General features: G+C 38.2%; 1 protein-coding gene across 3 annotated transcripts in view; it reads right to left on the bottom strand.

Annotated features, from left to right (window-relative positions):
* Positions 1-2,685: 2,685 nt before the first annotated feature.
* sh3pxd2aa (SH3 and PX domains 2Aa) overlaps positions 2,686-12,040 on the bottom strand; it is a 145,219-nt gene continuing 135,864 nt past the window's right edge. For all 3 annotated transcript variants that reach the window (XM_088635716.1, XM_088635714.1, XM_088635715.1), the window contains one exon: positions 2,686-11,390. In XM_088635716.1, the coding sequence (XP_088491842.1) occupies positions 9,483-11,390 (1,908 nt within the window). In that variant the 3' untranslated portion in view covers positions 2,686-9,482. The remainder of the gene's footprint in view (positions 11,391-12,040) is intronic.

Below are 12,040 nucleotides of genomic sequence, written 5' to 3'. Positions count from 1 at the left end.
GACACTTTCATTGTTTTTGTAGATTTTGTAGTCAAAAAGTACCTTACAATATATATAACTACTAGAACCCTGTTCTTATATATGTAAGAACTGTGGCCACTTCACTGATACGTTTATTTATGATTAGCACACTTTTTGTGCAAAGAAGCACACAAATGTAATAATAATAATAATAATAATAATAATAACTGCTTACACTTATATAGCGCTTTTCTGGACACTCCACTCAAAGTGCTTTACAAAGTGCTTTCCACTCCACCACCACCAATGTGCAGCATCCACCTGGATGATGCGACGGCAGCCATTGTGCGCCAGAACACTCACCACACATCAGCTATCAGTGGGGAGGAGAGCAGAGTAATGAAGCCAATTCATAGAGGGGGATTATTAGGAGGCCATGATTGATAAGGGCCAATGGGAAATTTGGCCAGGACGCCAGGGTTACACACCTACTCTTTTCGAGAAATGCCCTGGGATTTTTAATGACCACAGAGAGTCAGGACCTCGGTTTTACATCTCATCCGAAGGATGGCGCCTGTACACACTATAGTGTCCCCGTCACTACAGTGGGGCATTAGGACCCACATGGGCCACAGGGTGAGCGCCCCCTGCTGGCCCCACTAACACCTCTTCTAAATGTAACAATGTTTTAATGTTTCTTTATTAGCCCTATACAATTTCTTGCATTAGGAATGCATCTTTTCGCATACCCCAGCTTTTTTCTCCAGGGAGACACAGACACAGAGACAGGGAGAGAAGCTTGGGGTCAGAGCGCAGGGTCTGCCATTGTACGGCGCCCCTGGAGCAGTTGGGGTTAAGGGCCTTGCTCAGGGGCCCAACGGAGTAGGATTCCTCTGCCGGCCGCGGGATTTGAACCGGCAACCTTCCGGTCACAGGCGCAGATCCTTAGCCACAGAGCCACCGCTCCGCCCCTTAAAACAAGTTTTAAGACCTAGGAAAATGTTACAAGGATAAATGAGGAAAAGTTTCAACTTCAACAGCATGTACAGTATTTCTTGCATTTATATAGTACTTTTTATACTATCCATTTTCTAACCCCTTTATCCTATACAGGGTCACAGGAGAGTCAGAGCCTATCCAGGCAAGCTACAGTACTTTTCAAACCGAAAGATCCAAAAGCACTATACGTACAGGAGGGTACCAGCTCCTACCTACTCAGTAATGCATGGCAGCAATTATGTGCCAGTAGCAACACATACTGTAACAACACAGGCTGAGAAGTGAGAAATTGCCCCCGGCAAGTTAAGAGTGGGGTTACTATCCCTAATCTTGACTGTAAGTGGTTTTCATCCAAAGGAGAGCACTTCTTATAGCATTGATGCCCTTGGTCACCATGCTGGACAGTCCTGGGTCAGAGGGAAGAGGGTCATTAGTGGTCTACTTGCAGTTGCCTGCTGGTTTTTCCTTGGAGATCTCCCATCCGAAGACTGGCAAAGATCAACTTTGCTTAACTTCTGAGATCAGGAAATAAAGCAGTCTCCCTGCTGCCAAAGTACTTAAGCAATATATTATCAAAGTGAATATCACAAATATAGCAAACCAAATACCAGAAAAAGATATCCCTCCTATTGAAAAATTATGATTGTCCCCAAAACCAGAATTATGTCATAAGTATATCTGGGACAAATAAGTCATAGGTATTGGTAAGGACCATTATTTGTCTCCAACACATTTCGGTAGGCAGTTTGGATACCTAATTGCATTCTGCATTATCTAGTTGAAACTGGAAGATAAATTAGTGAGATAAGGGAGCCAACAATTAGATTGTTGGGTACTGGGATTAATATGGTGTCCTACAGATATAATGAATGGGAAATGCATCCCATAATTGAATTGAGCACCTTCTTGTTCAGGGATTCAGGGACTGTTTGCTTATCAATGTATTATTTTCATTTAAGTGTCAGTCGAGTACTGCTTGTTAAGCCACTCAGCCAAAATACAATGTAATGAAAGTTCTGAGTTTACTCTGCTTGCCGACATGGACACCAATAGTCAGTGTTAAAGCAGCCAGTGACTGTCAAGCCACCATGCAAATGTCTGCTCCAGCAACTGTGTGTAATAAAATATGTGACATGAAATCATGACATCATACCTGTTCACATTCCTGGAGGGTTATGGTGTTTGTGGTTCTGATTTTCACCTAAGAATAACGTCTGACACTTTGTGCCACTGTGTGAGCACAAGGAAAGTCATTCTGATGAAGCAGAATGAGGGATAAACTGGTGGAATGCAGCTTAAGCACAAGAGGGACTTAATAAAAGAGGTGCTGTATCTTCAACTGATTGAACTCTAGACTATTCAATGGCTTCATACAGGAGAACTATCCAGAATATTTGATAGTGAGTAAACTTCTAGAATCATGTTGAATAAGTCAACATCATGCTTCAACCTCGTATATAAATGGTGATTGTATGCAGTTCTTTTTACTCTGTCAAGGTCTCGATGTATGAAAAATAATTCTAAACAACCATTTAGGTAACTCTTCACTGGATTTACAAAACTACCCTTGAGAATAAAAGAAATAAAAGTAGAAGTTACCATTTTTTTTCACGATGTCTAAAATGTAGCCCCATTAAGAAAATAACGTTCAAATCCTGATTTCCAATTATTGGAAACCATAGCAACAAGACACAAAGATGGAAATAAACTACCATGACAGCCATACATTTTATAGTGTTTTTCATTAGGGCAATGCAAGATACAATGTAAACATTAACAAAATATAAAAAAGAATTAAAAACAAAACAAAACAAAAAGATTTACAAAAGCAAATGAAAAATGCAGCATGCTGTTTGCAAAAGAAAACCTTCCTTTTCTTGACCATTAACTAACTAATTAATGTTCAGTCAATCTACCCATCATTCATATACCCAGGAGAACCAAGAATATAATTACAGTATCAAGATTAACATTAACCAAAATGACATTGAAGTGTTACTAGGGTAACAAATGAAAGCAAAGGCTCCCTTCAAATGTACTGATTTGTACCCATGCCCACTGCAAGCCTTGAATGAAGAGAGGCTTGAGTGAAGTGTTCACATAACTTAAAATGTCAGCTCATGCTTGTGAGATGTTCACATGCGATTCTGACATTATTTATTGAATGGAGTGTTGTTTTTGGCCTCTTTTGGCAGTCTTTAATTTTTTTTCTTCTTGGACTTTCTCTTAGAAACAGATGCTGCACATTTAACAAAACGTTGCATAAGCATAGTCAAAAACTTGAAACATTTCTTGTCATACAAATATGATAGCACCACATTTGGTCCGCCTTGAGTGACATTGCACGATGGTATATGGAGCTGACAAGCTGGGGAAGACCACCATGAAAAATGTTTTGTTTTGATTTAGAGTGAGACCCATGCTAGTCAGGTTTTGACCTTGGTTTCTGATTAAGAGTAACTGAGACTAACTCTACTAAGAGTAAAGGCGGCTAAAAAGGCACCACTCCTACAAACTCCTACAAATCTGGTGTTCACATTGCATTTTCAAGAGAATTCATTTTTGTTAAAAAATGGATATACTGTATGAAATGTCTAACTTGATGATTAATTGATAAAAAAAAACTCAACTGACCGCTGTAATGTTTTTCAAGAAGCATACTGTAAATGAATTATGAAAGTCTACTGAAAAAGAAAGTAGAAAGTGGTGGTCTAACTAAAATATACTTTTCAGAGGATTGGTAGTCCTTTTTTGGCATTAGTTGAGAAAACAAAAATAGTAACCACAGAATGAACAGGAATCCCTTCTAAGGAAAATTAATCTTGCCACACAATGTTTTGTAACTTTAAATTATCTAGATAGTTGTGACTCAGTCACACATCTGTCAGTACTGCTCAGGACAAGAAGTTAGCCTAACCACCATATTCCTTTGCTTAGCCTCACACAGTCAACATACTTTCCATTTGCAATTGTTTAAATTCAAACAGCTTAGCACAGTTACATTCCAGCGACAACTTTTTAAAACAATAGCGCTCATTTAAGCTTTCTGTCATCTTTCTTACTTCTTTCAACAATTACCAAATCCCCTCAACAGCTAAAATAGAAACCTGCAAATTCCCTCATGCATCTACGACTACAGCCAGACTTACAATAAACTTTCTACTTACAGTACTCCCTCCTACTGCCTGTCTCTACAGACACTTGCTATCCTTACACACTTTAAATAATTACAATAGAAATTTCAAATTACAAAAGGCACATGAAAATTTTTAGATGAGCACACATTTATACTACTTAAACTTTGTCAAGCAGGCATAAAATCTTTAATTTAGTAAGCTATAATTTAGTTATTTCCAGAAAACAATGCATTTAAAAAAGCTCTGCCTTAGGTATTAGTCTAAATGTTTTAATTGTGGGACTACTAAACTATGTTACTGCATACATTATTTCCAAGTGGGTTTTTTCCTTTTAAATGAATGCCCACTCCCCACTAAATATATTTTTGCATATCATTTACACAACACATCATCATAAAGCCTGTCTCTTCTCAGAATCAGCACACGAACCATCATTTCACACTCTCAGACCTCTGCCTCATACACAGTCTCTCTGAATCTTTTCCACTCTCTAAAAGGAGCAACTTGTGTGCATGGATTAAATGATTAAGCACATACAGTATGTGGTTTTCACAAAGGAACATGGTAGCATAAAGCACAGGAACTTCAGAAACTACTAGGCAAATGTAATCTGAAGCCAAATGAACTTCCACAGTAGAATATTACCTAAAAGAAGAAACCATGACATATACTGTACTGTATAATGGTGTTTAATGAATTTTGTGTCTGGCAAGATCTTTAACCTACAGTTTGCTGTGCAAAAACAAAGGTTACTAGCAATATTTTTAGGATCAATTGGTAGAACCTTGCAGTTTTTTAAAATGAGTAATTTATCTTTCAGTGTTTTGAAATAACTGTGACTTGATATGGTCCAGTGCACATACAGTATGACAAGTCCTCAAATAATTTGTCAAATAAACCAAAGTCAAAACCTTTCATCGAGGGCATAGTTTGTAATACAAGATTTTCCTCTTGATTGTTCAGCTTAAATCATAGAAGGCACATACAATCTAGCCCATCTCAGTCTGGCTTCTGGGCAAAATTGCAAGAACTTAATGAGAGGCACTAAAGAACTTTCTATAACAGAGTTACTGGGAATCAAGTCTACTATTTATAAAGTATGTTTTATATGCCTCACCCTACACTATGTGGGCTTATTTCCATCAGTCCCATTTTTGATGAGGGTCATCAGTTACTTGAAATTCCTCACATTTGAAGTGAAGTTGGAATTATACACACAAGGTCAGGACTGATTGGGCAACAACTTCACACAGAATCAAATTTCCTGCTACAGGTTTGCACATGGTTATCTCACCCCAGCTGTACAGTGATACCAAGAAACCAAATATTCATGTTGAACAGCTAGAAATCTCACCATTGGGTAGTACTGGCTTCTCCTGAGCACTACGGAACTAAAGTACACTCTTGTCAAAAGTTGAAATAGAAATTGTTTGGGAATGTTTTGGAGCTTTTATACTAAAATAAAAGAGAAAAGGATAACTGGATCTAACTATTACAATACTGTCTGCTCCATTTTGATAATTAACTCTACCCCAATTACTATTGCTTGACATATATTTTGCTTTTAAATTTAGCATTTTTGTCTTTAGTAGATGTGTTCTGCAATTCTAACAAATTTTAAAATATTTATTTTCAAGACTGCAAGAATCTCTTTAAGATACAAGACATGTGGTGACTTTCCGTTATGCACAAAAATATACATATACCGTGTCACCTACACAATACATTTTTCCAGAGAAATGTTTCTCGTTCAGTGTTTGGGCGATCATAAGTGCCCTTGTTCTGCAAATTCAAGCTTTCCTATTTTACCTTTTTAAGTTTAAAGACAGACATATTATCCAGGAATATGTGATACAAGGATATTAATTTTCAAAATACATATTAGAGTAATCTTAAAGAAACTTAAAATCACGGGAATTTAACACTGGTGTGTTGTGTTCAAGAAATCCAGTCATTTTCTTTTCCAAGAAGCCAGTGCTCATGTTGTGTTGAGAAGCCAGTTTCCTATTGCACATTTCCTCATCCCTATGACTTGTGGATTATGTACATTACAAAGGGGAAAAAAAATAATATATTGTGATAATGCATCAGAGAAAACTAAATTAAGAAAAAAAATCACTACCATTACATTATAACTAAATAGTATGAAAATGTCTAGCATGACTACTTACTATAATTCCCTTGTGATCTTAGAGATGCAAATAAGCAAGTGTTTTATTTAATTAACAAAAGCAATGTAATTACCATTAATATGTGCTGTACTAAAAGAGTGATTTAACACTTTTACATAATGCCTTCGTCTGGATATCAGGGGACAGGGAGTGGAGGCAGGAACAACAATTTTTAAAACAAAAGTAATCCCTTATAAAACACTGTGAATACACACTGTGTAGATTAATTTGGAACCAGAAGACTTTTGGGAGAGACAATTCCAAATTACACTTGTAGGAATGCTCCATGGTAGTCTTGCACATTTCCGGTTTCTCCTCAGTTTTCAAATATTAAAAGCTTTGTGCAATCTTCTTTTGTTGTTGTTGTTGTTGTTGTTTTGAAATGCCTGTTTCACAATCTAATTTTTCTTTTATAAAAATCATTGCTCATTAGTGGAAAGGGAGGATTTAGAAGATGGAAAATGATTGTCTAAACTAAGTCTCATTTCTTTTATAAAAAAGTATACATATCAGGCATTATATAAGTCCCAATAACGACATAGGAAGTGTCCATTATTGTTAAAGTTGCAGTATACAGCATTAGAACAGTAATTTCATGTTTTTTTAAGGTGAAAAAATAAACTTCTTGTTACATGGTCGCCAAATCAAAATATACAATATTTGTAATAATTATAAAACTAATAACGATAATTTAATTGCATTGCCATTTGGAAAACATACAATTTCTGTACAGTTGTTTTGTTACAGTTTTTTTGTTTTGTTTTGTTTCAATGGAAACACCATCAGGGAAATTACAAGCTGCAGTAACAGCTGTCTATCACAAGAGGCCACTTTTGCTAAGAATTACAGCAACAGATAAAGATGTCAAGATTCAGAACAGCACCAATGAGCAGCTTTTATCCAATTGTATTTGAGGTCGTGACCAATTGGTTGTACAATCATTATATTTAAAAACTGTGGACATTGTATCTCAGCCCTAAGCAAAACGCCTATTCACTAATGCTCTCACAGCACACATGCTTCTCTTGTGATGGACAGTGCTATAATTCTGTATAACAGGTAGACGAAAAATGTATTTAAATAACTATAAATAAAAAAGATTTTTTACTTCAATAAATAATGTGCTGATTTAGAGTTATACTGCATCTTTAAGTAATGCACTCAGGTAAAAAAAAAGTTTTAAAGTGCATTAATTCACAAAAATGAACCACTTCATTCATCATTATTGTTCACGTGTTATCACACCACAAAAACTACTTTCTGCTAAATATAATATAACTGCAATCTAGCAGGTACATTTTTAACTAATACTACATGTAATACTGTCCAGCAGAAATTATAACAAAAGTTAGTGCTTAACCCAGTTGCAGAGCTCACACTGTTCGTTAGAAAAATATTTCAGCAGTCTTGAACATCAGCCATTTGAAGAAGTGAATGCTGTTCGGTACCTTGGCAGAAGGTATGCCACTCTTGAGAAAAACACATCTTTTACGAAAGCTTTCGACCTGGCTTCAGTGGGGCTCTGTTAAAAGCAAACCAGTGAAACCAGACTCCAGTTGATACCAGTATAAGTCCAGTTTAAAGCAGCTTTTACTGGAGTCTTCTGGACCTTTCAATCTCAGTAAGGGCAAGAACTGGCTACTTTTTTTAGGATCAAGGAAAATTGTGCCATAAAAGTAATAGCAATAAAATAAAATAAAAAAAAAACTTCCCTGGTCTGAAAATTCAACTTAAATAATACTGCGCAGCAATATTATTAGTTGTCTTGAAATGAACCCTGTGCGACAACATGTGCTTTAAATTGTCTAGGGGTAAGAATATCAAGTGCTTTCAGATATCAATACTACAGCAATCTTTTTTATAATTATACCCTTTTCCTACAATTGCATTTGGATATTGGGATGAACAAATTCCATGTATCCTCCAATTAAATACAAAAGCTATTACAGCATTTCCTTTACAATGGCATTCATCTCTTTGGTTTAATCACATTTAGGGCTTAATGCTATACAGCTACATCCCTGGGTTTTGTCGGCAGTTATCAAGCCTTTTTTTTCCAGTATGGTTTTGTTTTCCTGGAAACCTAATTTCCACTATCCTTCCCCACTGCATCAGCAGATGGGTGTTAGGAGAACACATAAAGCAGCAATATATACAAAAGTATTTTTTTTTATCTGGAACTACTTATAAAAAAAATAAAGTATTTTATACACTGTAAACCAATCACTGCCTAAGGGTAGAGAAAGCTCAAATTCATTTCACCAAGGGACTAAAATTACTATCCCCAATGTTCTCCATGAGATTTTGTCTTTTGTTTACAAAATCTGAGATGAAAGAATTTCAAGTTTTTCAGACAGATTTATTCAACTGGATTTGACACTGAATTTTTAAAACTGAAAGAAATGAGATCAATGGCAAAAACGTAAGCCAATTGTGACTTTCTTTGCTGCAAATTTTTCATAACAGAAAATCTGCCAGAGGGGCTAAATAACTTCAGGCTGACAATGCAGTATGGATGTCACAAGACTAGAGCAGAAATACATCTCTAAGGAAGTCATGAAAATAACATACAGACAAAACGTACAAGAATTAAAAGAGGAAAAAAAACTAAGGTGTTTTTTCTGATCTCAATGGGTGATCACTGAGTCACTAATACCCTTTTGTCATTGTTGTGTTTTCTTAATGTAAGTTTTAAGAACCCAAGGCTTATTTATAACTCCTTTACTTACTTGTTTGGGTCACTTATTTTCCTTTGAATTACTATTGAAACACAGCTTCGATGCTGTTACATACTCATATTCCTATGGCACTAAATTGAATAGGCTGTGATTTTTTTCCTTCTTTTGTTTATTTTTAAAACCATCTCGAAAGGCATCCTTTCGGCAAACCCAAACAGTCGGGTGAACGGGAGTGATGGACAAAAGTGACAGAAAAGGCCCGCACATTTTTACTCCTTTCACAAGATGCAACCATCTTCTTTCTCTTTCTATCAAAATTAACAAAATAAAACCCAAATGTTGTTTAAGACACTGGGGTGGCCACCCCAAATCTCTTGCCAATGTTTTTTTTTAAATCGTAACATATCACTGACAATTTATACCGTCTTAATGTACTTCTTTTGTTTTAGCAAACCAGCACTAAAAGTGTCTCGTTCATTATACTACATTGCATTTAGATGTCTTTAAAAAACAGTTTTATACAAACAGGTACAATGCTAGTTCTTCCTTTCCAAGTAATTAGAGGGCACCCAGCCCTTTTGGGGTCGCCCACTGTCAAGCACCTGACAGTACCACCACCCGTTGGGGTTCCTTTCAAGAACTTCCAAGTTTGTCCCTTCTGGGAATCCCATGGTCTCTTCATCGCCATGGTAATCAGCTATGGAAACATAAACTTCTCTGAGGTTGTTCTGTATCAGCTGAGATTTCTCAATGGGTTTGGGTTTGACTGTGGAGACCGGGATCCCATTCCTTTGAGAGACCCTTCCCAAAGCTTCCGTGCTGCCCATTCCCACTTTATCTGGCTGCCTCAGTTTGTTGTCAACCTGCGGCCTCACGGAGCTGAAGGAGGAGTTACGGCGGACTGTCACTCCAGATCTCAACTGGTCAGTGGAGTTAAGGGATTCATTTCTACGCAAGGACCCTGAGAGAAGGTTGGTGTCTTTGACAGGTGCTGAAACAAAGACAGACTGAGGTCTCACTGCTAACTGGCGCACCCCATTCCTCATTTTCACAGAGCCATTCACCATTCCTGTTGGTTTAGAGAAGCCACCGGGAGGCTTTGATGGAATTGGGGGAGTAGTCTTTTTCATACTTTGGTTAATGCTGTTCAGGGCTAGAACTCTCTGTTCATTCTTCTCTAAGCTGTTGGATTTACTTCCACTGCTCTGTTTGGACATGATACCTTCAGACTCTGATCCTGCTGCATCTCCCTGCTTCACAGGCTCCAGGTAATAAGTAGGAGCCCAGCCTTCAGCATCTCCACATTTGATGTACCACCATCCACTTTCTTGCTTCTCCACCACTTCCACCTCCACTCCAGCAGCAAAGCTGATCTCAGAATCTTGCACTTTTTCATAGCTGTCTGTGGTCCTGTAGATGGTGGTTTCAAAGTCTGAGTCTCCTCGGCTGCCCTTGGAATAGATGCTGGAGAGATCTGAGGTGCTTCGAGAGGACACCGAGTCCTCTGATGAGATCACAGAGGCAGTTTCTGAATCCTCGCCTTTGGAGGCCTTCAGCCCATGCTTCAGCTGTCCTGTTGGTCTCAGCTGACGCCTCAGGGTACTGATATCCATTTTTTCAGGGCTCTGAGGCTCCGATTTGGTCAGCAAAGGTTTGGGTCTTACCAGGGGTTTGGGTTTGGTAGAAGGGCTTTGTCCAATTCTCTGTTCTACTTCTTTTCTAAGGCCTAGCTGTTTAGTTACTCCCTGGGTGGCATCTGAAGAAGACCTCAGCTTGGTGTCTTCAGTTTTGGTAAGCGACTGGCTTCTGGCTAGTTCTGGCTGGACTTTTTTCACAGTCCTTGTGTTTCCCAGAGATGACCTGGAGGATGAAACTTTGCGGGCCGTTGACAGGGTGTTGCTCTTTGGAGAGTCTGAGTCACCACTCGACTCTTTGCTGGATGCCGTATCTTCACAGTAAGGCCTGAAGCCATCGTTCTCGTATATAGTTTCCTCTTCCTGAGCGACGTCATCAGTAAACTCCCCCACCTTGAACGAGGCTCTCTGGAGGGAAGAAACAGGAGAGGGCTTGGAAGACTGCTGGGAGCTTTTCCCAGAGGGTGCATCATCATTCTTACTATCAACAGACGTTTCTCGCTTGACATGGTCTGGCTCTGGCTCCAAATCAAAACCAATGGCAGGGACATCATATTCTGGCTCCTCATACTTGGGCTTTTGAGGGGAGTCTGTGGCTTCAGCTGGAAGGGTGCTGCTTGTAGGGCCAGCCTCTTCTTGATCTTGTTTTTTGGTTGGTGGAGCTGGGGGAGGGATCTTTGGCCTAGTCAGAGTGCTGGTTCTTCGGTTTAGATTGGGTTTCTTCCTTTTGTCAATGTAGGAACAAGGTGCCCAGCCTTCCTTTTCCCCAATCTGAACATACCACCATCCACCAGAGTTCTTTTCAATGACCTAGGAGTAAAGAAAACTGGATTAGACAACTTTGTATCTGTTTAATGTTGAATGATCTCCCTCTTTCTTAAATTAGAAACCAAATATTAAGATTTAAAAAAAAGATATAGGTCCAAATAGTCCTTCAATAAAATTTATAATATTATCTAGACTATTTCTGTTACATAAACCAAATCCTATTCAGAGACAAAGTTCAAATGATTCACATTATTCACAGATAGATGACTTTAATGTGGAATATGGACCTCAGTATAAACAATGTCTTCTCCAACTGGTGGCCATAGAAATATTCAAAATAAAGGAATTAAAGGTCAAATCTAGGCTATGTCATAACCTATTGGTGATTGGGATTCAGTGAGTATTTGTCCAGAACTATTTCAGCGTGGCCAGGCTCAAGTGGTTTCCAGTGAGCCTCATTGTCCTTAGCTTGCCGTGGAAAAGCAACTACGAGATTTTTTGGGATGTCAGTGAGCTTGAGGTATTGTCAGTGAGTTACACAACATCTTTAGATGCTAACTCTGCTGTTGGTGCTGTGGGACTTTTAGCAAGTTAGACTCTAATGCTGCACATTCTAGAGGAAAGTATAAACCATTCTCACCACTCCCATAATGAGAGTGACAGCGGTAAAACTATGTTCATCAAAACTAACC

Source organism: Lepisosteus platostomus, chromosome 6, assembly GCF_059453375.1.
Source record: "Lepisosteus platostomus isolate fLepPlt1 chromosome 6, fLepPlt1.hap1, whole genome shotgun sequence".
Taxonomy (NCBI): domain Eukaryota; kingdom Metazoa; phylum Chordata; class Actinopteri; order Semionotiformes; family Lepisosteidae; genus Lepisosteus; species Lepisosteus platostomus.
The sequence above is the reverse complement of the archived record's forward strand: the minus strand, read 5'-3'. Positions and strand labels throughout refer to the sequence as shown.